Here is a 27383-nt window from a genome sequence, read left to right on the forward strand (position 1 = left end):
TGGAAAAGACTGACTTTGTACATATACTTCTTGTGTTAATGTGCTTTTGTTATTTCTGTTAATTTGCATATAATTGATGATATTGCAGCACAGTGGCATGTTTTTGTTATGTTGCCCATTCATATTTTAGGTATTTGTTGAAATGTTTGTTTAGTTTTTTAGATTTGGCAGATTTTTTGAATCACTGTGAACTGTAGTTGTGAGTGTCATCCATTACCACGATGTCTGACAAGGGATTTGGCTCTGTCACTATGTGGGGATTCAGTCCAGCACTTGACTTTCAAGCTGGTAAGACATTTGTCTCTTTCTGAATAGAAATTCTTCGTTTCCATTCTATAAATAAACTTTTAGAATAGTTTTTGTTAGTTTTAAGTGGTTTATTGCAAACAAAAGAAGGTAACACTTCCTACTGTTTGGCCTTGTTTACTTCACGAGTACAATATATCCTTCCCACTACCTTCATTGATAAACACCATCCGGAAGGTGTTGCATTACCTTCCTTGCGCAACTTGTTATCTGACTCATACCATTGTTATGTGAACGGTTGCTCTCCTTTTAACTTACCAAGTTGCTTCCCCAAGTAAACGCTGCACAGTTTGTTACAGAATTGTGTCACATAAATAAAGTATAAAATATATTTCAGGCATTTGCCTGTCATATAATAAGACACAAGACCTTGATTCGGCATCTGGTTATTGGCTTTGCAATTTTGTCACAACAAATGCATGCAACATATTTCTCACACTAAATTTTCTTTTGACGTGATCAAAAAGTCGTTTGAGGATCCAGTATTTTTATAATTGTGTTCTTTATATTTTGATCATAAATTCCAAAACTTTACATTGTTTTAACTCCATTCATCTTTTCTTTTATCTTTATCTATCTAAACCTAAAGGTTTTGCTGTAAAATTGATATTTGTTTGAGGAAAAATCTGTTACTCTTGGAAAATTTATCCTAGCTTAAATGCCAATGTAGCAAAATTTTGACACAAAAAATTAGTGTTTATTTCAAGCCATAAATACTGGAATGCTTTAATGTTAGCTGTCTTGTTGTGCATGTCAGATATCTGCACATGGAAGGGAGTTTCGCATGCAGAGGAATGTGTGAGTGGCGGGGAATCGATGGAAGTCCTAAATATTCTCATGTTGGGAGCAGGAGATTGTCGTCATATCCTGAAGACGATGGCTCATAGAAAAAGGCACCTAGCCAGAAAAATCCATGTAACTTCATGTTTTGTTTGCCTGACAAAGATAATGTTTCTCAAAATCACTTTTTATTATATCGAATTTTTTTTTTACATTGACTTTAAAATGTTATTTTTGTTTTGGTTGTCATGTCACCACCATTATAATCATTTTGCATGTTTCATTTAAGTAAAGTTAAAATTTCTGTGATTAAGCAAGCGTTGCAAAAATGCACCTTTTCAAAATAACTGTGACAAAATATAATTACCTGCTTTTTGGTACATACCAGATACCACATACGTGTAACTTGTTTTTGTGTTTTTTTTTTAGATCTATGTTGCTGAGAACAACCTTGAACTTCTTGGAAAGCATCTTCTTTTGTTAACCTTGGCACTTGAACCTTCCCACAGAATGGGTTTACAAGGTGAATATGTTTTCATTGTTATAGTCAGCGAGTGATTATGTGTTAAGCTTCACATTCCATGTGTACTTTCTCAACACTTACCAGAGTACACTCCCACTTTATGTTTTGGGCTGTTTTCATTAAATTATTTGCTTTTCATGTCATAATTATTTTATGCTTCACCATTTTTTTCAATTGCATTCGTAGGGGGCAAAATAGCAAAGTACAAAAATACATTTTCGATGGCTAGGCAAAGTACTTAAATTAAGATACACGAACATATGTCAACTTGTACATACAAAAAGACTTACTATAAATTTTTCTCTGTAAGTTTGATGAATTTGTTCTTCAAAGTGTGCTATTTGTGCATTTTTTTGCATGGTACATATTGTTGTTCAAAGTACTTTGAAGTAGTGCTACTCAAACTTTTGTTGCGGCATACCAACTGTGCTTTTTCCACCACTCCATGTAACTTGTATCTAAAATCTACTGCATTATATATGGAGAAACCATAGAATATTTGGGTCATGTCTGTGCTACATGAAGCCATATTCCATATTATAGATTCTGATTTTATCTTTCTATGTGTTCATGCAAACCATGCTGAGGTGAAAATTTGCTAATGATGCTGCAAACCGCTGTTTATTATTTTTGTAAATTGGTTAAATATATAAAAAAAGGGCTTGGTTTATCATGTTGTTGCTTAAACAATTAATTTTTAAATGGGCATTAAAGATACACAGGCTATTTTGTATGACAGAAAAAGCTGAATTGTTTGCGGAGTTGTACGGGAATTCTCTCATTAGACAACAAACACTACAGTATTTACAAGAGAAAGCAAACCTGTTTGTAGAAATGATAACAGATCTTGATTACTCGGATGAGCGGATGCCAACGATCGATATGTCCCAGTTAAAGGTTAATGGAATTACTGTTTTGCATATATTCATTGCATTTCAACCATATTTTTTTAGCAGTTGATTTTTAACCGAACTGTAAAGCAAACCTGGTAGATCAAAACAGTAGCCCTATATATAGATTACTTAAAACACATTATTGGCTCCATTGCTTACATGAATGACAAACTGTTGTGCATTTCCAAAGCTTTGTAGAAAGCAGTAACTCAATTAAAACCTACTTTTAGTACAAAGAACGCGACTACCTCGAGGGAATTTTTAAATTCTGGCGTGATCCTGACCCAAAGTATTTTAATGTAAATACCATGTGGGACAGTAGATTACGACAATACCTTGCAACTCGTTATGACTCAAGAGGCGGAGCTTTCGACTGGGATCTATCTATGAAACTGCATGAGCTTGGAGTAAGTTGATTTTTTCCATCATATTTGTAGTGACATTTTCTCTTACCTTATGTCTACATTTTACATCCTATGAACTGACATAGTGTGTTACATTTTTACCACAATGCATTTTTAAGATATATATATTTAAAATTTTTGTGGTTCTTAACCGGTAGGAAATTTCCGACTAGTTGGAAATTATAGGGTTGTAGGTGAGTAATTAGTTTGCACCGAAAAATACAAAAGTAGTTGCAAGAGAAATATTATGTTCTGTATTCACTGTGTGTTGTACACTTATTGGCATTGATTTACTATATTGAATACAACCACTGACTTAATATATTGCACTTTTGAGTAAACAACTGATGTTAAAAATGAATGACATTAAAACATAAAATGGCACTAATGAAAGTATTGTGCATTAATTTTTGTTTCATATTTCAGGCCAAAGTCATTTGCAAACAGGAATATTTCCGATGGAGGGAAAATGGGCTTGCATTCGAGGCTAGGGAAGGGGTTTACGATCGCCCAAACAAATCTATGGCCAGTGGCATTGTCATCAAAAAGGTGAAAGGAAAACTTTTTTGACCGAATTTAGTGAGACAAATGTAATAATATTTACATAGTAAAACATACAAGAATGTGATTAACTTAACGAGGATTGATTTCAAGAACACTTTGTTTATATACAAACATATTCCCTGTAAAGTAGTGTTTCTCATGGCTACTTGGCATTAACCGCTCTCCCAATATATAATATCCTTTACACATTACATTGACGATTCAAAGTGCATACTTCAGTTTTACTTAAAATTGTTTTTTGTTCATATGGCCTGATCAGCACATTTTAGTTTCTACTGCTCTATAACATGACTTCTTATTAACTAACTGTAAATATTACTGACTTTGTTGGGTTTGTGTTTCGCTTTGTTTCATAAAACAGGGGGTATTGGACATGTTGTTTGTTACAAGTGTCATGTCCGTTGGAGTCAAAATTTAATGATAAAAATAAAAAACAATATTTAATTTACAGCGAGATGGAGAGCGTGTTCCTTGTCGTGGTTACTGGGGAGATATGGTCACAGGTCCTTACTTGGCATTTGGAATTGACACAGAAGAAAAATCACTACTTAAAACAGCAAATGGAAAGCCAACCAAGGTACATTCTTCTTGCCATCTTGCTCTTATTTCTGCATGTTTGTCTTTTGAATTAACTTTCAAATATATTATATCTTATTCCTTGCGAGTACATGCCTGGTATTATTTATTCTTCTTTTAATTGTTGATTAAATAACCTAATGGTATCCAACAGGAAAATAAGATTGTTCTTGTCATGCAAATTGTTTTCAATCTGGTTGAAATGTAGGTGTGTGTTGCGTTTGGCAACAGATTCTGACAAATACGAATGTGATTTTGTACGCTGATGTTATTTCTGTTTAAATAAATGATCATACTGATGCTGATCATCAAAACTGATAGTACTTTGTTTGCAAAACAAACATCTTTAAACTCCACCTTATAAACAGAGTTCTGAAGATATTACTCTGCACAACATCACAGCATTGTTCCATGAATTGCAAACCGGCAAAAGTTATCATCTTGAATCTGACAAGGAAGATATGGAAACGGAGAACAAGATTGTTGAGCTTGATGAAAGCAAGGAATTGGCAGAAGAACATCGAGAAATGGAAACTGATGAAGATTTACCAAATCACAAGCATGGAAATCGGGAATTCTACGGTAACTTATGGACATTGAAAGTAAATTTCTTGAAACTGCTCACAAGGTTTTCCTCAATTTTGTTCTTAAAATGAAGTTTATTAAATAATTTTTTTCAGCTCCGATTAGTTGCGAAGAAGTGTGTGTTCATTTTCTACCTCTCAACTCTGTTCCTGAACTACCTAAAAAATCAAAATTCAAGAAGTTATTTGATTATACGTTTGTCTCAGCAAGGTAAACAAAAACATTCAGCATAACTGTTTTTGTTTTTTCCACCACAAGTTAGTCTTAATTGTTTTTAATTATCTGTAGCATGGTCCAGAATCTGACACCATCACTAGAGGGCATCTTTGCCGATCACTCTACCCTGACTATAGAGCTTGTCAAGTGAGTTACTTTATTTATGTTTAGTGCAAGAAAGGTTGAGATACTTTCATGAAATGCACACTTGTGATAACACATGAATAAACAATTTAATGTAATAATATTTGTGTAAAGCTTCACACACTGATCAAGCAGACAGCTCTGTAAAAGTTTTCTATCAGAAAAATATATTTCTTCTGAAGAGGCATCTTCAGTTTCTGTGACTTTTATAAATAGAAAATTTAATGTAATGCTATTTATTCTATTGTGAGGAATTGGCTCCTCTGTTGAAATTTCCACTTAGCTGAATTAATTATAAGATTCATGCAATTTACTTTTGTTTCCAATGTAATACTTTTATTATAGTCAAACAACATATAACCATATTTTCTTGAAAGAAAACATTAGATAAACCCAGCAAAATGACGACCCAAGTCAAAATACACTCTGTAGCATTTCTTGTGTTCTTAAACCCTATTGCAACCTAACACCTTACATATATCATATGATCTTCACCTTCAAATCCACGCAGATACATCCTTGACCTCAATAAGGCACAAGTCGACGGTTTCGCCGCTCGGGTAGCAACCATGGCTGACGAGGTTGGTTTCAATCCGGCCAACAAAGCCGGCGATCTTCCCCCAAGCGTTGAAGGGTGCCTGACTCGTTTTGTCAAACGTTCGGCCCCACAATGACGTCACTGGCGGTTATCTTGCACTGTGAGGGGGTGAATTTGGCGAAACAAAATTTTTGTAAAAACCCCTCTTCTTTGGATCGCGTAAGCTTAGGGGACAAAAGGATTCGAAAGCACTTCTTTGGGCTTCGGGCCGATATTATTTTTCTATTAACGCTTCAATGTTTTATCCAATATTTGCTTAACAGAATATTATTATACTTGTGTTACGGCCTTGTCTCGAGGCGGTAACTTTTTCTTCGTGTTCGCGTTTGGGGCTTGTTTTCACTATATTTGAAAGCGAAGACGTTTTGCATCTGTCGCTTTCTTTTAACTGTATTGCTTGCCAAACACCGTTCATAGACTGGTTGACTGTAATTCAACATGGGCAAGTTACTGTTAAATGATCTGACCAGTAACTTTCCGAAACACGAGGTCTGCATCGTTAATTTAAAGAACAATGCCATGCCAAGCGCTGCTTTTTAACTTTTTGAACGTTTAGAGTATTATCAAAGCGTTTTGCTACCTTTCGAAAGTGTTCAACGTGATTTTTGGTTGCAACGAAATCTGTTCATGTCATTTGTATCATAACTCAAATCCGTGTTGTTTATGAACTTTTTATACGATACCCATTTGTCTCGTTCGTCTCTGTAAGTTTCGGGACCAGCACTTATTCGGTGCCGTACCTCACAAGTAGGTTTATACTTTTTTTGACACGGTACCTCTGACAACTACGCCTCGTCCTGAGAAAATTTGACCAAAACAACGTTTAATTGATATAATCCAAAAAGGTGTGATATTGAACCCTTTATAAACGATATAAACTGCGGTGCACAATCGGTAAGTGCCAACGTATCTTCCCCTTAAAAAGCCAAGGTTTCTTGTGTGGTGCTCTTCACGATGGCCAAACTATTGCCTTATAATCAGCCAAAATATAAATTTAACGTATTGTTATCCAGGTTGTAAAATATTTGCGGCCCACCTTCGCGAATTTAGGTCCCAGCTCACCGCTATATGGCGCACTTCTTTTAATGTCGTCTTGCATATGTGACGTCACGGCACAGTTCTGTAAATTTGTCGAGTTTTGTTGTCTGTCTTTCGCCGTCCGCACAAATTCGGAAAATTTTACTGTGTACTGCACTGGTAAATTGAGCGCGACTGTGCAAAAAGCTTGTACAGAGAAAGTTTCTGGTTTAACTTTTATCATCTGTCCTTACCATTTATATTCGTGTCGGAAGTGTTTTGTTTAAGAACTGGGTACGGAGCACGGGACACTTCAAACTCTGTTTTTCAACAATAGAGAAAAAATCACACGGGCCAAGTCCTCCCAAAAGTTGCATTTAGGTTTTGTGAAGTATTTTCTATACAAAAACTTCGGTACGAACAAACCCAAACCACTTGTTGATTGTTGCGGTAATGCCTGCGCCACGAACAATACTGATGCATGTTTTTTCACTTTCGAATGCAGCTTAACTTCCATTTCTTCGCGTACTTTTCTGTACTGCTGTGTGCATTTTGCTGTACAGTCGCACGAAAGACTGTTATTGAATTCTCTTGAAAAACTATTTTTGAAATGGAAAATTTATTGGGTTGTTTCTTGTTTATTTTTAACAATGCAGCGTTGTGTTGAACCTGACGACTTGCCGTGCGTTTTGATTGCCCCCCGAAACTTGATGTCTCGTCACTTGTTGGTTTTTAACATAACAAATGCCGCACTTTTGGCTTCACGCTTTGCAGATTCCACTTTCGCTTTTTCGTCGTTTCTTACAAAACTGTAACCCTTGTATCTGTTTGTTAGTAATATACCTTTAAAACGTTTGCTTGTAAATTTCATTGAATAAAAAAAAGTTGTTGCATAACTAGGATTAAAAAACAAAATTGCATTACCTTAATAATATACCTGGCAGCAACAGCAACGTTGTATTTGTAAAATGCAATACAACAAGGACAAGGGTATGGCTGAAACTGCCAACTTGGCAAAAAGGGAACTAGAAAAACAAATGCAAAAATATTCTAGTTAAAAATTAAGGACCTTAGGTATCCCTAGCCATGTGGATACGACAAAATACTCACATTTCATTTGCAGTATAAAAACACACGTGTTGTTCCTGAAATGTTGGATTCTTTTGATGGTTTCAAATACGAAAGCAAAACATCTGAAATAAGCAGTATGTGTTCAGTGAAGCAGAACAAGTATGCATAGACAACATATAAGATGTTAGTAAGGTCGAACTACAAGAAATGTATTTTATTTTTTATTGATAATAATACAAATTCGCAGATGTATGCAAATAAACCTTGGGTAAAGTTTTGAGAGAATGAACCAAACGAAATTTAGTCACCCTGACACCAACCCTTGCTTAAACGAATACCTTGTTGCAATAAAGTGTGGATCTATTGACAAAAAGCAACGTGTAAAACGGGATATTTGTGCATCTGAATTTAAAAACTACCAGGATTGCAAAACTTTTTGGCATCAAGTAATGCAAAAGCGCAAACAACTGGGTACGGAACCTCCTATGCCAACAGCATCGGAAAGATCTGACATTAAAGGTTTTCTTGGAAGCAAACTTCCCTACATTTCACTGTAAATCTTGTTTTAAACTATGGATGTCGAAGATGCACCGATCATTTACGGACTTGAGCTTCCAGCCAGATGCCTTTGTGCCCAAAATGGAGAGACAAATATGTCGCGTTACCTTGTAGCAACTCAGTCTCTAAGACAAGAGAATCAAGTCCATCTGATTGAGTTTGATGATGAAAATAATCTACTTGAGAAGTTGGTTTATCCGCATCCATGTGGTGAAGTGAGTTATTTATAAACATGATATTATACTTATTGATTATCAAACATAAATGTACATATGTAGGATCTTTTTCAATTGACAAAGACACTTTGGGTTGTCAACCAGTCCTTGTGCATATGTTTTTTAATAAAAATGTATTTGTGCATGTTTCCAATAATTTTGTTTATTCCTGCCTGCGTAAAAAATGTTTTTTTGTGTAGGTGTGGCACATATCATCCAGTTACAACGATCCACTGATGTTTTCCACTTGCTACAGCTCTTACCGTGGTAGTGACTTGACAACCGGCTGCAAAATATGGAAATTACCAGAAGAGGTCAATTCAGAAGAAGGTTTATCATCGATAAATGGCACAGACCCAACTACGAACCAACCAGGAATTAAAGAAGTTGCTAAAATGAAAAGCGATCAAATCAGTCAATTTACTCATGTGCTATGGAAACCATTGGAGGATGATTGCCAGGTTATGTCACTGGGTAACGGCGCCATGCAGCTTTGGGACATCACAGATTCAACGCCGACCTGTGTGTCAACTTTTAACCTGCCACAAAGGAAAGGTCATCAATGCAACATTACTAATGGCAAATGGAATCCTCATCATGGTGCAAGGCAGTTTGCTGTTGCAACTGGTCAGAACATATTGGCGTGGGATGTGAGATCCAATAGTGAATCATTCAAGATCGAAAATGCCCATGGACAGTTGGCAAGAGACCTTGATTACAACCCAAACAAACAGTATCACATTGTGACATGCGGCGATGACTGTCATGTCAAGTTCTGGGATGTCCGTGAGCCAAGCAAGCCACTAACTGTTCTCTCTGAAGAACATTCACATTGGGTGTGGGCTGCTAGATTTAATCCTTTTCACGATCAGTTGGTTCTTAGTGGGGGTAGTGACAGCAGGGTGGTGCTACACAACAAAGCATCCATATCGTCAGAGCCATATGGACAACTTCTGGATGAAGATGTGTCTGGAGGGGATAGTGACAGTGAGGCTGAAAAAGAGCCTCCTAAAGATGGTTTAATAGCTGTTTTTGAGGAACATGAAGACAGTGTATATGGAGTTGAATGGAGTGCTGCGGATCCATGGTCTTTTGCCTCTCTGAGTTATGATGGACGCGTTGTAATCAACAAAGTTCCCAAGAAAGTGAAGTTTGATATTCTGTTGTAGTTTGTCCTGAACTGTGAGATGTGCGAGTGTCGGCAAATAAATAATGTGAATCGTGGGAAAACATCATGAAAAAGTAGTCTTGATTTAACTGTAGCTGTAGCTATTGTATTAGTGATTTATCAAAAACAGAATGAGTATGCATGTAAGTTGGGAACCTACTGCATCATTTTTGACATGATAAAAGGCGCAATTCTCAAAACACAAATTTTTATTGCGATAAAAATGAAGAAAATTTGTTGAAAAGGTTGTGAAGTGCAATAGCAGTTTGTGTACAAATCCTAGGTATTGAAAGTGTTTGCTCACAGAAGATCAATAGAAATTGGTTTTAACTGAAGTTGTCTCTTTGTCAAAAATAAAACAGAATATGTTTCCTGTACAATTCTTAACCATCAAGGGATAAAAAGCACCACCCTACCAGCAACACACCATGAATATCACCAAATAAAAAGTATAAAACCACAAACCATCCTAGGCAGTGAAAATTACAAATTATTTGTTGGCAGAAGTTTTGTCACCAATGACAACGATAAAATGCAGTTTGAAGATATCAATTGGGATTTGCATTTCATATCAAACAAGTTAGCAGTAAAATGTTACTCTGGAACGTAACTAAACATATCAACTTCGCTGGGTTTTCCAATCCATCTTCCTGAGTTGGTCTTCATAAATCCACCTATTAGTTGGTATTTCAGAGTCTGCAAAAGAGTTTCACAAATACCACTTTCAGTTATTTAGTTTAGTTGTTTTGGGTGTAAACTAGTCACTTGCTTTTGGTTAAGATGCAAAATGTTATATTGTACAGAATGGAGAGTAAAGTATGACATGTGCAGTATAAAGTAACAGAAAAAATAGAAATGGTAATATTCAAATAGTGTTACTCAGTGTGTATTGCATACAATTTTGCCCAAAACTACTGACAGTAAAACCAAACCATTTTTTAACACATATATACCTGATACTCAGTGGCCAGATCTTTTATTTCACCGTATGACTTTTCATACAACGAGTCTGGTTTCTTCACCAGTTTATTGTTTTCGCAAACATTTACAAACAGTTTCAGCATCTCCTTTTTACACAAGTTGGAATTGGTTCCTTCTTCTGTTCGACCTAAGCACAAATTATGCACAAAACTTCTGTAAATGCCAAAACTTGTTTTTTCAAACACTTCAGATAACATATATTTTTATATGAATTTCTGTGTTTAGTAACATTGTTAAAAGAAACTTATAAAAAGAACAATGTATTTATACATGTAATATACATAGTCCATAAATAGGCAGTGTTTAATAATTACCAGTTCCTGTGTTTATAATGTATGGGGCCTCATCCCCTAAAGTCCAGTGAAGGCAGAAATTTGGAGCCTTCTTAGGATTTCTTTGCTCTGGTGAAAAGAAATACTCTTTACGTGAGAAAAAAATGATAAACAGTACAGCAAACACAATTGGTTAATTGCTGATGATTTATACAATGCCTACCTTTGCTGCTAACTGATGCCAACATTGGCTGATGGATTCTATAGTTGTGAGGAAAGGAATCGACTGCAGCACTTTCCCCTGGCATGACAGCCTCCATGGCTTCTTTAGCTCTTTGAAAAACACCTCTTTGGAGGTGCTGAGCATGGTATAGAGAGCCCAGTATGATACTGGAAAGGTACACAGGCTCAATAAATAAACTCAAAAGGGATCCTTGCAATCCAACTATGTTCCACCTATATAAATGAAAATGCACCACTTTAAACAGTTGTTAAACAACTCTTTGATGTAAAATGTGAAACTTGGCAATACTGGTCCAAAATGCATAAACTGGTAGATCAGTTTTCTTAAGGTGTGACTTAATCGAAATGCTTTTTCATTTGCATTGCTGTAGTTTCATCATTTTTTAACCTGGTTTGTCAATGTTAAACAAATACTGCTAAAGAGTAGGATTTGACAACATTCAAACATCATAAACCAATATTTTCATGACAAACAATCAATGCTCCAACTCCAAGATACAATTTCTTACTTGGCAACTTTGTCACTGCAAGACATTGTGAGCAATCTCTCTCCACTTATTATTCCATCCCATGTTTGCTGGACGTTGCTTCTTCCTTTCTCAGTTACATAGTCACCTTCCTCCACTGGTATCGTTCCCTCGCCATTCTCAATTTTGGTGCGAAGTTGTCCCCTCGATTTGCGATTTGGGTGATTGTCACCTTGTTCTGTTCCAGGGGAATTAAACAATCTTACTTGTGGGATAAGGAAAGTATTTTAAACATATCACTCTTTCAATGGTTGTTTAGTAAGAATTTATTCATTCATCAAACTAAATGGGAAACAACATACTAAAATATAATTTCTTCTTAAATGTTTTTTGGCAACCTTAAAATTTATCAGTCTTGTACATTTTTTAAGTTTACATTCGCTGTTGAATAAAAGGTAAACTCATCTGATATTGACAATTATTGTTTCTCAAAAAATCATTATTTAGGAAATGTAAGCAATATTTTACCTTCAGTTTCATGAGGAGAGAAGAGACGGCAATCACCACATGGGGAGGTGTTTATGTAGAGGTGAAAGTAGACATCAGACTTAATCTTAAAACGTCCTGATTCACCAGGTTCGACAATTGACGACGCAGTGTTTCTGTTCATGCAAATAAAGCATAGATTGTGACAGGAGGCGACCAGAAGCTCAAATGGCCAATTTTTTCTTTTCTGATTTATATAAACCAGAAACATGTTATTTTATACACATTCACATTTCTGGTTTAAGTGTTTTGGTTGTGATTTATGGTGAAAATTATGCGAAATCATGCTAAATAGGGTAACACACCTCTCATAATCAATCAACTGCTGGTATATAAATTTTCGTAAACCCCTTCTTGAGACTATCTCAGCATGGCAATCAAATAATGCAGCACCCTGAAATAATTGTATATCAGGGCAACATAGAAAAACCTGTTGTTAAAAATCACAGCAACAGGTAGGAATCAGTATTCACAGATTTACTCATAATTTTGAGAACAGAAAAGAAACATGTCTATATTTCTGCAATATAAGCCAGGTGTTTTGTTCTTAGAATTAATAAATGTGTTCTTAATAAAAGATGTTTATGATAAAATTATGATTTTGCAGGAATAAGTAACAAGTAATTATAAGGCAGGCACAGAACAAACCTGGTCTGAAATAAATTCACCCTTCACACACTTCGTTCCTGTGGCAACCGATACCACTTCACCATCTTTAACATTTGGACCTGAATAGAATAAAAACAACACATAAAGTAAAAAACACACAAAATTAACAGGTATCATTTGCATTTGACTTGAAATTATTCGTTTACAACATTTCATAAACAACTGTTTTTACAGACCTGGGTGTCTGGTCATGACAATTCCTGCCAAAACCTTGTGTTTGGAATGCTCTGTGGAGAAGTTGTCTGTTAACTCCGAGAACTTGCTGCGAACCATGTCGTAAACAAAATCAGGCAAGTTCTAAAAAATAATTTAACGACTTATGATAAATAATAATTTAATTTACTATGGCAATTGCACAATCTTGGTACACTACTGCTATAAACCAGCCAAGAAGCTTTTAGGAAAAAAGAAGGTATTATTACCTAACTAAAAAAGTAACGAAAACAAATAAAACTTACTCCAACTGCTGCCATTTCATCCGATCCGGTGACAAGATTACTCAAAACACTTCTCTGATCGGCAGACCGAGTTGAAAGACCAAATTCCTCTTGCAGAATTTTTGTTGCAACGCCATTTTTTGCAAGTTTCTGAATGCAAGCAAACATCTTCTATTATAGTACATATGTGGACACCTGACTCTATAATCTTAATGGTTTTACTGGTGTCCCAACTATTTTATTTCTTGTGTTTACTGTTCATCAACAAAGTAGTTTTTTGCAAAATGATTTGATTTCCACTATTTACTGAAGGATGTAGGGGGTTGTAAAATTTAGTAGGAGTAACAGAAGAGTGTTTGATGATCCAGTGTATGTACAAAAAAGGCACAAAGCATTAAAAATATATAAATAATTATTCATTACAAAATATATTTTCGTGTATAATAACACTTTTAATTTTACCTGGCATTTTATAAGACAAGATTACTGATACAAATAAATCAAAAAATTTCACACAAACCTTGTTTTTTCCGTAACCTCGGAAAGTTTTTCCATTTTTTTCCACTTCCATTATAAAAGTTTTAGTTTGGGGGCTGTTGCCTTCTTCTATACATTTGTATTGCAAGCCAGGATGTATTTCATTTAAAACCATAACTGGATTTTTCCCTGAAACACAAATAAGTGCCTTTTCATCAGAAATTAATGGCATACACAGTACATTAAAACTACAAAGGTTTTACATGACAAAAGTTACAGTTACCAGATGTATTTGGTTCTAGCAGCTAATATTGGCAAGAAATTATATTATGGATGGACAGCATTGAAATACCTTGGACTGTGTCTGCATTGATTTGTTTTGTCACAGTTGTTTCCATACGTTCAGGGGGCAAAGGTTTGGTAATTTGAAAATCCATTGGTATCTGTCGCAAAAAGTAAAGGTTAATGAAAGTAAAATAAGCAGTTGATTTTGCTTTCAAAGGTATTATTTACTACAAGCTTTAAAAGCGAACCTGTGGCATTTGTGGAATTCCAATGTCATCTGATGTAAAATCAATCTGGCTTGGATCAACAAAAGCCATGGGGGGAACCATACCAGGGTTGGGAAACTGAATTCCTGGTCCACATTGTCTAGTGCATATTATGATAATATTATAACCATATATGCCATATTTTTCTGCTAAAAATTAAACGCCTTTTAAAGAGCTGCCTGAAAGATTGACTAAAAAAAGTTTTGCTCAATACCTATACCAATGTTTGTTTTTAACAAAAACTTGTTCACTGTTTTCTTTGTCTGCAGACAATCGCAAAGTACTCCAGTTTGGTACAAACAACATTATCTAAAACAAACCACAGCTTACGAAAGAACAGATGATGCAACTTTCTGTTTTGCTTCTTTTTTGTTGTTCCCTTCTTCACTATACTCAACTCCATCAATTTTCACAGTGCACTTAAACTGAGGAATTATTCCACTAGAAACATTTCTGATATTGAACTGCAACCCTAAGTATAGAAGAAAAAAAATAACCAACAGGTTAAAAACTAATTGCACTATAACTATGATTATATGCTTGCTTGTGCACTGCTTTTATAAAAAACTGACTATATTATTTTTAAATATGGCGTTATACCATTACATGGAGTCGATTCTGCTGCAGATGCCCTAAAGTCCTGAATTGGCGGGACCTGTATGGTGTTTTCGATGTATATAACTATGATGAAATGTTATCCAAAAAGTTACTTTGTAAACTACACATTTTATTACCTGGCCTAATTTCATTTAGCATCATCAGTGGGGACTTGGGTAATGGGGAACCTTTAGCAATCTTCTTCTTCCATTGTTTTGTGTTGTCCCATTTTCGTTTTCTTCCACCGAATGATTCAACTGCAAAACATATTGCATAATCCTTTCAACAGTTTTGCTATGTTTATCAGTGAAATGTTATTAGTTATCTTGTCATTTGTGGCACAGTTATAGCATAAAACATGTGAAAAAAATCATATTGTAGCAGTACACCATATGATTGAAGTATATGAAAGCTATGAAAGTAGAGTTTTATATTATTAAGTCTAACATTGTGAACCAATATACCAACCTTCAGGCACATGTTCATCTATAGGAGATGAGTCAGGTTTATGTGGCACAGTTTCTTCACTGAGTGTTGATACATTGTTTTCATGCCTGTTCACTAAGGAAGTACAAACCAATGAGTTTTCTTCTACTACTTACCCACATTTCATGTATCACATTTTATAGGACAGGATTTCTTAACTCATTTGAGCCAATTTTTTTGTCCCTATGCCAAATGAAATTCATGTGTGATTTGTCAAATCACCAATTAAAGTAATATGGTTCAGAAAATCTTTTAAACCTCCTTAACAGATCATTGCGGACCCACATTGAGAGATCCTTTTACAGGACATCAAAACTTGTCGATGATGAAATTGAATGGTCCATTTAATCAAACAGGAGATAATGCTTTTGTTACAGTCACATTATATTTATTTATTTTGCATTTTAGGGGTCTGGCAGTGAAGGTCCCTTTCCTTTTAAATATCATTAGGTGAGCAAGTGCACAATAATACACAATAAGAGCATAACAAAAGACTTTTTAACTTAACAAAGTGTGAGTATATGTAAGGCAGAAGAATGCTCATTGGTTTGTGTTTCCCAATCCAAACGAGCAATGACAACAAGTTAAAATTAAACCTTCTTTCTCTGCAGAAATGTTGGTTGTTTCATATTCTAGTGCTCGTGCAACTAGTTCTTTTTTAAGCCCTTTTGTCGGTAACCCTTTGGATTCAAGGAAGGCTCTTAATTCCATTACCTAAACAAAAAGATGCACATTATTTGTTACATGCAATGATTGTAAAATTATGTAGGCTACCTACCAATCAAGGAAAATATGAAATAAATAAAACAGAAATTAGCATTTTACTGTAAGCACTGTTGTCAGCTGCCACACTTTTTACATGGTTAACGTTTCTGCGTTTGGTTCTTTTATTACCTTCATAGAATTAATGTCCATGTTGGTGCAAAATTTGCCTCTTGGATGTCCAAATATGGGAAGTAAAAGTGTTTTTTGCAAAATATAATGTGTTGTAGTAATGGTCGAATTGTGTTTGCGAAAGGTTCTTGTTAATGTTCTTGCATATCTAAAGCACATCGCAATAACAAACAACCATCCAAAAAGCACCAGTTACGTTGCAACATGCAAATGAAAAGCAAAATCACCTACAACGAAATCCAAGTTCCCCTTGTTTCGCTCCACTGCTCTCACGTGAATAAACATGTACTGAAAATCAACTGAGCGTGCCAAGAAATAGCTTTCCTTTATCATGCCTGAGCAAAAAACTTGTAGTAGTTTGGTTGTTTCTTTTCGCCCAACGACATAGTATTATTCGTCTTTCAGATATGAGTTGCGCCACATAGCAACATAAATCTGCAAACATTTCATGTAGAAACTTGGTAAAAAAACGATTAACTGGGGAAATACCCTTTTCGGTAAAAGTGCGTGCGATGGATTTTGTGTAAAAAATCAAAATACCGAATAAAAATCTGAATATAATTTGATGGTGCTCATAATGTTTGCAAATAAATTTCATTCAATAATTTTGCGACGAAATGTTATTTCCCGGCCGTACAGCAACATTCGTGTCAAGGACATAATTGATGGAAAGAAAACAAACACATCTGTTAAAACTCAAGTAATTCTGTGTTGCAATTGTTACTTTTCTCATTAAACCAGCTAAATGTTCAGGGCTGGATAAGGTCTGTGAGGAACATGAAGAAAAAGGTCTTCATTGATCTCAATGATGGATCGTCAGACCAACACCTTCAGATTGTTGTTGAACACAACCTATTTAACCGGTAAAATTATGAAACTTTGATGAAATATGCAAAATAGTTTATATAAATAAAATAGTAAATATAAATATTGCCAGGCAAGGACCTGTGCATGCCATTGCATGTAATATTACTGCATTATCGGATACGGTGGTTGAGATCCCCTAGGTATATGTGAAGGTTGCCTGGCAAGTTGTGCACCAGTGTACCTTGGCCACAATATACCCCGTGAATCCACTGAACTCCTGTAGTACAGTTGGTAGAACAAATCTTGCTCCGACTTGTCAGGAAAAAGGGGCTGATCCAGCTAGGCTGCATTGCCTGGGCTGCCAAGCCCGAAAACCTTATGATACAAATATTAGTTTTTGTTTAAAGATGTGCTTTTTTATATGGGTGCCTTATTTTTTTTGTGTGTGTGCAGTGATGTTAAGTTTGGGGCATCTATCTGTGTCAGCGGAAAAATACAACTTTCTTTGAACAAAGACAGATATGAAATGATCTGTGATAACCTTGAACTGCTTGGAACTTGTTCTGATGTACGTTTATTATATCCAGACTATATTTAAATTCATTGCAAAATATGTAAAATGAATTTGCTTTTCTTAACTTTTTAAAATTTGGAGAAATTCAAGGTTTAAATATTTTCATATGTCTCAGAATTATCCCTTTACTAATCATGGAACTTATGAGATGCAGACCATAAGGTCATATATGCATCTAAGAATGCAGCATTACAAAATGGCATCAGTTTTACGAGCTCGCAACTCCCTGGAAATGGCCTTCCATGAGTTTTTTCAGGTATTCTTATTTTCTGATACATTTCCCTTACTTTGGAATATTTAGAGATACAGTAATTGAAAAGCTCTACATATTCTGTATAATCCCAGTTGACAAAATAATGCTAAAAAATTACTTTTTGGTAAATGTTTAACTCACTTTTTTTGTTTGTTAAAGGAAAAAGGCTTTTTACATGTACACACTCCAGTTTTAACTTCGAGCAACTGTGAAGGTGGTGGTGATGTTTTCACTGTGGTTCCTGAACACAACAAAGATGAGGAAATCAAAGCAACAAATCCTGAAAAAATGTTCTTTAAAACGCCCACTTTCTTGTCAGTGTCAGGCCAACTGCACTTGGAGGCTTGTGCTCTAGGCATGGGTGATGTGTATACCCTTAACCCAGCGTTTCGGTCAGAAAAATCTCATACCAGAAAGCATTTAAATGAGTTTCGCATGCTTGAAGTGGAATTGTCACATACAAAGGTTTTTTTTTCAATTTTACTTGATTTCAATTTTACATTTAAATGAGTTTTCGCATGCTTGAAACTTTAGATTGTCCATTTAATATGTAAAAAATGTATATTATACTGATGGTAAGTTGTTTTCTGTTATTTAAGTTAATTTATTTGGTCCAAATTTCAGTCACTGAATGACATTATGCATATCATGGAGGAAAGCATAAAGTTTTCTTTGCACAAACTTTATGAGAACTGCTCGCAAGATCTAGTGAAGGTGTTTGATGAGGTGCCTGACCACAAACTGCTACTGGAGTCAGCTATCAACAAACCATACATAAAGTAATCATTACAATAAAATATATTTGAAAATTACTTTTTATTTCCATTTTGGTTTGATGTGCTTATGTTTCCTGCCACGAAAATGCATAAAAATAAAGTTTAAAGTAAGCATTTATTTCTATTTTGGTTTGCTTTACTGCTTCTTAAACCTTTTACAACATGAATATCGGCGTTTAGGTTAAATTTTCATTAAAAATATCCTGCAACGTTTTAACTTAGATTGATAAATAGTTGAACATGATCTGCTTGTTGCACTTTCAGAATGAGTTATGCTGAAGCTGTGGAAGTTCTAAACAAAAACTCAGATCAACTGGAAGGTGACCCGCCAGATTGGGGAAGCGACTTAAACACTGAACATGAAAACTTCCTTGTCAACTACTGTGATTCTATTCCAGTTTTCATCTTTAACCCCCCTGAAAGTGAAAAACCATTTTACATGCCCACCAATGAAGACGGGAAAACGGTAAGACTCTCAATTCTAGATTAGTGAGCGCAATCTTTATCTCCTGTTTATGACGTAATGAATCGTTTATTCACGTTTTGTGAACTCGTTTATACGTAACAATAAACCAGCAAAAATTGTTAATAGTCGTCGATGTGGTTTCAAACGTCTTTATGTTCGTCTTTACCAGTTGTTGTATTGGTCTGTGCATGTCAAACGAAATTATTCATCAACCATCAAGTCATATTTAAAGTTCAGTCCTGTTTTAAAGTGACAATTGTTTCCACCACCAGGTGGCAGCAGTGGACCTAATTTTCCCGAAAGTCGGCGAGTTGTGTGGAGGGAGTTTGCGCCATAACGATTTGGAAACGCTCAAGTCGATTCTTACCGAACGCAAAATGCTTCCCGCCTACGACTGGTACTTGGACCTGCGTCGCTATGGCAACACGCCGCATGCCGGCTACGGGATGGGTTTCGACCGATTAGTGACCTTCGCCATGGGAGTACACAACATTCGGGACGCTGTGCCTTTTCCGCGTTATCCCAACTCGTGCGTTTTGTGATGCCCGTGTGAACAACGGGGCTGTGAATATTTTGGCATTTTGTTAAAAAATACATTTTTACGTCTTTCCAAATATAACAATAACAACAGACTTGATCATGTGTCTGAAAAAATCACCATCCTCTTTGTGCGTGAAACATGATCGAATGTGTTGCGATCATCCGACCAATGCCGATTTAAGCCATCAAGAAATGAAACAATATTTGCACCAAACTGTCTGTGCGACGAATATGCCACACTCACTTAGGCTGAAGTTCATCGTCATACGTATATTACACTTGTACGCTGGGGACAGATTGGGCAAACGAACTAGAAATTATCACAAATGTGACAGGCAAGTAAATGATACGAGAATAAAGTGGACAAGGAGTGTTTAAGTTTGAACCATAGACGGCGTTCATGGGTCTCACTAATTTATACAAAACCCTGGTGGTTCAGATGATAGCGAAACCCAATAGACATGAACAAGTGAAGTTTGCCATGTCTGCTTAATAGTAGGTGTTTTGTTAAACATTTTCTACTAAACCTGTCGTGTTTTGTTGATTGGGAGCGTGGTTAGGCTGTAGTGGACATGCCATATCGAAACTCGCCCTACATAGACGAACCAAACCCTTACACGAATCAGCAATCAGGCTTTATATCTCTATTCTTTACACAAACATAATCGAGTAGTTTGTCTACTATATAATAAAGACATGGCATATTGTCTTAATTAATTGGGCCAAGCAGAAGGTCAGCCTTGTCACGTCGTTTCACAGGCATCCTGCTCAAGGTTTGGCAACTCCGGAGACATGCGCCCTGCTTGACGACAGTTGTCATGCCACGTGACGTGTGAATACTTCCCTTTCCATGTCCTCTTAACACCTGGACGTTGTTACCCGACATTTAGGGATTTACTGGGAATCGAACTCTGATTATTATTTAACTGAAATTGATGTTCGTTAGACAAGGTATTTGTAAAGAACCTTCACTCAGCTGATTCTAAAATATCAATACATGTTTACCAGTATGCACTATGTTTAGATTTTGCATGTCCTATAATTGTCGTTCTTATTTGCTGTCCATTTTTAACCACTTTGCTGTTGTGTGATAGGCTATGTGCCTTGAAACAGTAAACAGTTCAAGAAAAATCTACAGAAACATGACATATGAATACGATGTTTCGACTAAAAGAAAAAATACATTGTCTTGAGAACATCTACAAAACCAACGTGATATTAAATTTACAAATTATCACATCAACAGTCATAATCGCGACTTCCACTTTGAAAGGTGCAACTTTATATTCTTATGTACAGCGTTGGTGAAGGCTAATAAACCACAACATCCACAAAGTTACACTACCACGCGGGACGTCACAAACTGACAAAAAGACGAATACTGGAGGGAGATTACTTGAAAGGAACTATCGCATAGCGTTCCCCAAAAATTGGGACGCGGGCAGACGTGCTGTGTAAATATTTAGCATTTTACGATAAAAAATGTGTCAAAAGAACAATAGACGGTGCCAAAAATACAGGCAATAATTGACGAAAAAATCTTCAGACACAACAACAAAAACTTACAAAATTTTGTGCATCGGTAAAACAAAATCCAAAACAAGTAGGTTGTACAAAAAATGAGCCAATAATGATCAATGAACTGCAGACAGTTGTGCATCGATATATAAGACCAATAAGCCGTCAGGACCGTCGTTAGTCACCAGCTGCACTGATGAGATTTTTTGTGTCGAATCAATGCGCACTGTCTGTATGTAAGTAAAATGGGTTCGACCAAAAACATGTTTTACCCGCAAACCAGTTTCAAACACAGCGTGCCGATGAGATGTTTGAAATGAAATGACATCCAGTCCCCGCATACATTCACCTAAGAATTTGTAGGCTATGTGCGGAAGTACATTTGACGGGTTCTGAACATCTTCCTTACATTACTAGACACAGGTAGAGTGAGACCAAATTGACACTAGTGTTTTAGGTTAACGATGTTTATACTAACAGGCAGGAATTGAAGCAAATTCAAACATTTTCAATCGTTGCTTGATTAAAGATTAAGTACTATTTCTTTGCGTCAAGCAAGCGACTTTTAAAGCCACTGCTTAAATCAACCGCAGCAAGCGGAAATGGTATAACGTTCCAACGCACAAAATACCGACACAACGGTGTTCACCAATGCCGCAAAACAAATCGCCAGTTATTCATCCCAAGGTGGTCGACAGAACACGTATTCAATGTACGTTGTCCACTGTTTGTATTCCTTTGCTTGCGCCGGCAACGTCTTCGATCCACTGGAGCATGACGTGTTGAGTAGAAATCCTCGACTGGCCAAGGTTTCGAAGGCATGTTCAAGGTAGTTGTGTTTCAGATAATAACGACATGTGTAGCCGTCCGACGGGTATCGGTCTGGGTCCCGACTGTCATTGAGATCATCCCTGAACACCTGCGAGTTAAAATTGTCCACGAGTCACTTTCACGCTGACGTCATAAACATATTGGTTGGAACAAAAGATAAGTGTTTAAAAGCTATGGAGCCAATTAATTTTTTTCATACTGAGCTTCAAACCGGGCCATTGTTTCGACCCAACAGATCTATCCAATGCAGCTTTGATGTGACTTACAATGATATGGGATGCTACAAAGCCAAGCAAGACTTCCACTTTGTGGTGACTACACAGTAATTTTATTTATACGTTTTTCTATTCATGCCAATTGGCAATTCTCTAAGATGATTAGCTTTAAAGCAATTAATGGAGAGATTTAATTTTTGCAGATATAATTGCGAAACCAATTAGAGATCGCGTGTCCCCTAAATCCTATCCCCAATATAAATAATTTAGACAGCTGTTTTTGAATGAATTGTTTAGACCTGGCGCCTTGCAGATAGCGACTGTCAGAGGGCTTAAATGAACAATTGATCAATCTTATCTCAGTAAACCTGCATTGTCACGCATTTGACGTCCAATCGTGTAGTGAAGGCGTTAAAATCAATATCGATTTTGTCCATCTGGGTTAACTGGACCTTGGGTGATCACCAATAGCTGCCATGTGCAGCTGTAACCCAAAATTCGGTTACATTGTTTTGCGGTTACAAGCACCGACCTACAAAAAGTTGTTTGTACGAGATATACACTGTCCATGGGGTACAACTACAGTTTTGCTGTCACAACCATTACAAAGGCCCCCTTTTAAAGTTTGTTGTTTGTATATTTGCATGTAGTGTTTCTGCATACACCGCTGCATTTGTACACATATTAACCTCATGTCAGGGTTTAGATTAAGAACTGTTTCTGTTGGCTGGATAGCAAGCGTAACCAAGCAGTGCAAAAGTGACGCGGCTCAGGCAGCTGATAAATGTCGAGCGACTTCCTCCGTTTGACAGCCTGAGCAATCGTTATAAACGCCCAAACACACACGGATTTTATGTGAAAAGGAACACACCATGTAGCAAACCACATTGGGAGTATGCCCCTTTCGCCTTTATGAAATGGCTTTTATGTTTTCGCTGGCAAGACACTGAAATGGTTAATAATGATCACTCCAATTATTCGTTAATGATATCTTGGCAAGGCAACCCCCAATGACATATTGCAGTTTACCAGGCAATTTCAAATACGGTGCATTTATCATGTCTTTTTTAATCACGGTTTGCAAAACTCTTGCATTTGATGTAAACGATTTTTGGATGATAAATCGCTTACTATGTGCAATAAATTTTGCCGAACAATTTGCTTATCGTCACCAGGTCGCTTCAGCAACTGCAAACAGTTTTACCTCTTTTGCAATGTCCGAACGGCCCGAAACAGTTATGCGGGTAATTCTTCGAAACTTCTCCAGGGAGGTCGTGTCCCTTGTCGCACTGCAAGAACTCCTGTAGCCGATTGTGATGAAAAACGGTCGGTTCTGTGACAAAGATCCTGTGCTCATCACCCTGTCCAATGACCTGCGTCACAACGATACGAGCAACTCATCAGTAGAGCTCAATTGAACGATTTAATCTAGTGGTTCTTAAACTTCGACTTGTGGCTCATTTTTTGCTTCAAAATATCTCAGAACCACCAGAACTAAAAGGACGTCGCGAGATTAATTAACATAAATCATTAGTATAGTTTGGCACACGCAAGAAACTATAGAAATATAACATAGCTAATGCACGTATGTAACAGTCATAGACAGCAATGAAATTTTCGCATTTTTTATTCTTGTTTATAAAAACTTCATTGTGACGCAACAACTGAACAATAACATCATTCAAAGAAACGACATTTATGTCTTATAATTAGAAACCTTTACGTGTAATGGGTCGTGTGCGAACAAGCGTAACTTTGTGCTGGGGTCGTTAGCGGACTGTGTAGCAACCACTTTAACTCCTATCGTTCGCTCCAGCAATCAACATTAATTCAAAATTACTCTCAAGAGAATTGCAGTCACACCACCCCGTTGCTTAAAGATTGAACAGAGTTCGTCTTCACCAACGCTAAAGCTCCCCCAAAACTTGGAATTCTTTGCGTCTATTGTGGGTGAACTTAGAGCTTTTCTTCCATTATAATAATTCAGTTAAGGACACCAAGTAGTTACACAAAAAATTTGGCGTTTGTTTTTCAATCTACGTCGTGTTATTTTTAAAAAGTTGTTGAAAACGTCATTTTCGTCTTCTTGACATACATTTAGTTCTTGTATTAAGAATAAGGTGTATTGTAAGAAATGATGTTTGCAAGATCTTACTTTTGATAAGGTCGTCAATATAGATAAACGTAAACAAACTTAGGTTCAATGAACTTTTCCTGTTTTGTCGCAGTTTAAACCACGAATAAACGACCGACTTTATCGATAGTTCAATTATTTTTTTGTTATCGTGTAAAAATCTGCTTTTTTTTCATCAATTGCGCAAAATCATATACTGTGGATTCAGTCAGATTTTTTTCATTTCAGTCAGAATGACTCAAATGCTACTAAGTCATGTTTTTGCCACAGTCATATGTGGTTTTGAGTATTTGTAAACCATAGCTAGACAATTAAGGGCATTCTGTATAATATAAACCTAGAAATACTACATAATTCTGAAGGCAACCATCAGTGCGTTCAAACATCTGTGCATTTGCTGGCGTTAAAGGGTTAGCAGTGTTGGTGGAACGAAACGGAACGATGTCTAAAGTTTTCTGAGTAACAAACCGCACTTCCAGCAGCTCTAGCGGACGAATGGTGATTAGCTTTGCACAAGTACAATAGTGCGGCACCGAACCACCGTTGTACACAACAACTTTTTCGGCAATACACAAAGATGTGTATGCACAGTTTCCTTTGTGGCCTCGACAATGATCTCGTATCAAGTACAGCATCATACATTTTTTAAGGTAATATGATATACTTTCTATAATTACAATTAAATACACGCAGAACGAATGAACATGTAGTTATTGTACGCAGCGAGTAGCGGTTCATACTTTCATACGCTAAAGTCACCTGCATGGGGAATCCCCCTCGTTTCGGGATATGGGTGCTGGCCCTTGATATAAGCGGGGATACAGCGGTGACCCTGCAGTGGATCGATCTTCTGAACCAACAGGCTTTGGTCGATCACCTTGCTTGCCCTGAAGCGCCAAATGTAAGAGGTATAGAGTGCAGAGCTTTAGTGTGGGAAAATGGGGTTTTGAAACGTAATTTACTGCTTAAAAAAAGTATTAACATGAACAGTCATGTCTGTGTAGCTAAATTGAATGCTAACATTTGTTTTTATAAAAACCATTTACCATATGGACTACATTATTAGTGTTGATAGGGTTTAGAAATATATGTGTGTGGGAATATTGGACTCAAACGTCATCGAAACTTACAATAAATATTTGTCGTGCCTCCAACTTTTTTAGCACCGACACCAGTTCACCGAGTCCGTAAAATTCAGCCTCCGTGCGAATTTTCTGACGCTCCCTGACATCCGGACATGTTTTCAATATCGACTCTGTTTGTCCCGAAGCACCGCCCCCATTCCTTAGAAAATCGAGGACGTATCGGAAACTCGCTCCGTCCCGATCGATAAACATACGTTGGTTGGAGTCCCTTAAGAACTCCACGCCTTCGGGAGCCTCGTCCTTGCCGGTGATAAACGCCCGCACCGCCACTGCAAGTTTTGATGTGGGAAAAGCCCTTGTAAGTGTAAGGGCCGTAGTGCTGTAGGCCGTACCGCCCACATTGAGCTCCACGATTTGGTTGTTACTTGCGGCCATGTTGGACCGATGCGGGGTGGGATTAAGTTAAGTGACTGTTTATTGATTGTCTGCAGGAAACGCAAGTCAATTCCTCTATGCCTTCAGTACACACTGGTTGCCAATATAATTAAATTGGTTCACCTTCTACCCTATTGATTCTGCTCCGCACATAAGGTGTCATGTTAAGTGAAAAGAAAATATTGAGAAAACCAGTAACATTGGCGACAAAACATCCAATCTTAACAAGTCTATTTCTATGAAAGAATTTCAAACGAGGTGAAAAGAACAATTGTTTTCACAGAAATAACCTGCGAACTCGTACGGTACAATTTCATTGGGGGATTCAATTTTTATTTGCATACTTACGTTTCGACCTAGTTTTTACATTTTCAATACTCTTTGTAAACGTCACTCCATAAAACAACACATATTGCAAACACACATAGACCTTCTCTCATAAACTAACAATAGTAAAAGAAACTCACTTTTTTCTATCAACTAGATTTCGTTTTACCACTGCGTTTAGAGACATTTTGCCTCACACCAAACTAATAGGAAGCATTGCGTGGCTTACGCACTATAGATACGCATCCGCAGCAAAGCGACACTAAGCGCGGAACTGAATCGCCGTGCGATGCAGCTCGGTTCAACTGACGCATCTCCTGTAAGGCAGCCCAGCTCATCGCGGTAACTCGACAGTCAGTGAAAACCGTGACGGATGTGCGTATAGGTGCGCCTTCTTTGCTTTAAACAACTGCGTCCGTGCACAGCATGCTTAGAACTGGTGTACTGACCTGTAGTGCATCACCCGCATAAACAGCTTGTCCACTCTTTCAATACCTTCGCAGGGTTGTTTCCGCCGTATTAAAGCAATGTATTCCTGCTCACCATGCAGCAAGTGAAATTTACATCACACAAGCGAAAATATTCAACTCCAATACCTTCCCTTGCAACCTGTAGTCAATGTGAATCTTTCACACTATGGAATGAAACAGCTGCTCTCAGTTTTAACTGCAAGGCCAACTGTTTTGACCTGTTGAGGAAGCAATTGCCAATTGGAAGACACGCAATTGACGGCGTGACGATTTTAGCTACAGAAAATTTGCGAAAACAGATGCAACAAACTCGGCAAAATATTACGAACCATATTTGGTTACAAGGTAGTCCAAATGCATGGATGAGGCTTGATGGTCGCTCGGAGAGTGCCCACATCAATGCATTAGCGGATATATAACTGCACACGTGCCGACTGCATTAACTTCTATCACCTTAATGTGACGTGTGCAGATATCTGCTATGTGAGCTGAATGTTAATGATCAACTTAACATGGCTTTCTATTAATAAAGAGCATTTGTTTTGGCAAATTACCTTCAACAACGTAAATTTAGTGACATCGACCGAATTTGCTCATGTTTTTTTTATTGCTTTTGGGTGCAATACGCGCGTTTCCCAAATAGGAAAGTTAATAAATGGTTCTGGTGTGCATATTTAAAGTTGAGGCCAAAGGGTTATCATAAACTTATAGCAA

The 27383-nt window shown here is 36.8% G+C and overlaps 5 protein-coding genes across 5 annotated transcripts; 3 read left to right on the forward strand and 2 right to left on the reverse strand.

Moving 5' to 3' along the window:
• Positions 1–59: 59 nt before the first annotated feature.
• LOC145910263 (dynein axonemal assembly factor 3-like) lies at positions 60–7415 on the forward strand. Its single transcript, XM_082997325.1, has 11 exons — positions 60–288; positions 1064–1221; positions 1516–1609; positions 2349–2506; positions 2733–2909; positions 3333–3455; positions 3922–4047; positions 4415–4628; positions 4727–4841; positions 4920–4994; positions 5503–7415. Exons 1-11 carry the CDS (start codon positions 222–224, stop codon positions 5663–5665), a joined length of 1470 nt encoding a protein of 489 aa, XP_082853451.1. The 5' UTR covers positions 60–221; the 3' UTR covers positions 5666–7415.
• A 457-nt stretch (positions 7416–7872) lies between these two features.
• LOC145911327 (EARP-interacting protein homolog) lies at positions 7873–9708 on the forward strand. Its single transcript, XM_082998638.1, has 2 exons — positions 7873–8450; positions 8651–9708. The coding sequence occupies exons 1-2, from the start codon at positions 8250–8252 to the stop codon at positions 9617–9619; spliced, it is 1170 nt and encodes a 389-aa protein (XP_082854764.1). The 5' UTR covers positions 7873–8249; the 3' UTR covers positions 9620–9708.
• A 120-nt stretch (positions 9709–9828) lies between these two features.
• On the reverse strand, positions 9829–16476 carry LOC145910648 (double-stranded RNA-specific editase 1-like). The gene is made up of 18 exons (XM_082997838.1): positions 16239–16476; positions 15941–16058; positions 15327–15419; positions 14996–15115; positions 14592–14733; positions 14244–14361; positions 14063–14153; positions 13754–13899; positions 13255–13383; positions 12973–13093; positions 12776–12855; positions 12433–12521; positions 12110–12243; positions 11624–11819; positions 11095–11327; positions 10914–11000; positions 10572–10726; positions 9829–10314 (listed from the first exon to the last, which is right to left on the reverse strand). Exons 1-18 carry the CDS (start codon positions 16395–16397, stop codon positions 10213–10215), a joined length of 2313 nt encoding a protein of 770 aa, XP_082853964.1. The 5' UTR covers positions 16398–16476; the 3' UTR covers positions 9829–10212.
• Positions 16477–16647: 171 nt separating this feature from the next.
• LOC145910974 (asparaginyl-tRNA synthetase-like) lies at positions 16648–19811 on the forward strand. The gene is made up of 8 exons (XM_082998203.1): positions 16648–16938; positions 16992–17101; positions 17499–17613; positions 17735–17875; positions 18032–18337; positions 18497–18651; positions 18913–19114; positions 19387–19811. Exons 1-8 carry the CDS (start codon positions 16804–16806, stop codon positions 19654–19656), a joined length of 1434 nt encoding a protein of 477 aa, XP_082854329.1. The 5' UTR covers positions 16648–16803; the 3' UTR covers positions 19657–19811.
• A 1010-nt stretch (positions 19812–20821) lies between these two features.
• Positions 20822–26084, reverse strand: LOC145911211 (BTB/POZ domain-containing protein KCTD12-like). Its single transcript, XM_082998476.1, has 4 exons — positions 25483–26084; positions 25112–25239; positions 23423–23591; positions 20822–22091 (listed from the first exon to the last, which is right to left on the reverse strand). The coding sequence occupies exons 1-4, from the start codon at positions 25870–25872 to the stop codon at positions 21846–21848; spliced, it is 933 nt and encodes a 310-aa protein (XP_082854602.1). The 5' UTR covers positions 25873–26084; the 3' UTR covers positions 20822–21845.
• Positions 26085–27383: the final 1299 nt, after the last annotated feature.

This window comes from Ascidia mentula, chromosome 8, assembly GCF_947561715.1.
Source record: "Ascidia mentula chromosome 8, kaAscMent1.1, whole genome shotgun sequence".
NCBI lineage: Eukaryota > Metazoa > Chordata > Ascidiacea > Phlebobranchia > Ascidiidae > Ascidia > Ascidia mentula.

Coding starts and splice junctions, on each gene's coding strand:
- LOC145910263 (XM_082997325.1), top strand. CDS start 222: ATGTCTGACAAGGGATTTGGCTCTGTCACTATGTGGGGATTCAGTCCA. Junction 4,629..4,726: donor TGGAAATCGGGAATTCTACG/GTAACTTATGGA, acceptor AATTTTTTTCAG/CTCCGATTAGTTGCGAAGAA. Junction 4,995..5,502: donor CTGACTATAGAGCTTGTCAA/GTGAGTTACTTT, acceptor AAATCCACGCAG/ATACATCCTTGACCTCAATA.
- LOC145911327 (XM_082998638.1), top strand. CDS start 8,250: ATGGATGTCGAAGATGCACCGATCATTTACGGACTTGAGCTTCCAGCC. Junction 8,451..8,650: donor ATCCGCATCCATGTGGTGAA/GTGAGTTATTTA, acceptor TTTTTTGTGTAG/GTGTGGCACATATCATCCAG.
- LOC145910648 (XM_082997838.1), bottom strand. CDS start 16,397: ATGTGCTTTAGATATGCAAGAACATTAACAAGAACCTTTCGCAAACAC. Junction 13,384..13,753: donor GAGGTTACGGAAAAAACAAG/GTTTGTGTGAAA, acceptor GCTTGCATTCAG/AAACTTGCAAAAAATGGCGT. Junction 12,244..12,432: donor CAGTTGATTGATTATGAGAG/GTGTGTTACCCT, acceptor TTGCATGAACAG/AAACACTGCGTCGTCAATTG.
- LOC145910974 (XM_082998203.1), top strand. CDS start 16,804: ATGGTGCTCATAATGTTTGCAAATAAATTTCATTCAATAATTTTGCGA. Junction 16,939..16,991: donor ACACATCTGTTAAAACTCAA/GTAATTCTGTGT, acceptor CTAAATGTTCAG/GGCTGGATAAGGTCTGTGAG. Junction 19,115..19,386: donor CCAATGAAGACGGGAAAACG/GTAAGACTCTCA, acceptor TTCCACCACCAG/GTGGCAGCAGTGGACCTAAT.
- LOC145911211 (XM_082998476.1), bottom strand. CDS start 25,872: ATGGCCGCAAGTAACAACCAAATCGTGGAGCTCAATGTGGGCGGTACG. Junction 23,592..25,111: donor GAGGGGGATTCCCCATGCAG/GTGACTTTAGCG, acceptor GTTGTGACGCAG/GTCATTGGACAGGGTGATGA. Junction 22,092..23,422: donor GTTCGGACATTGCAAAAGAG/GTAAAACTGTTT, acceptor TTTAACTCGCAG/GTGTTCAGGGATGATCTCAA.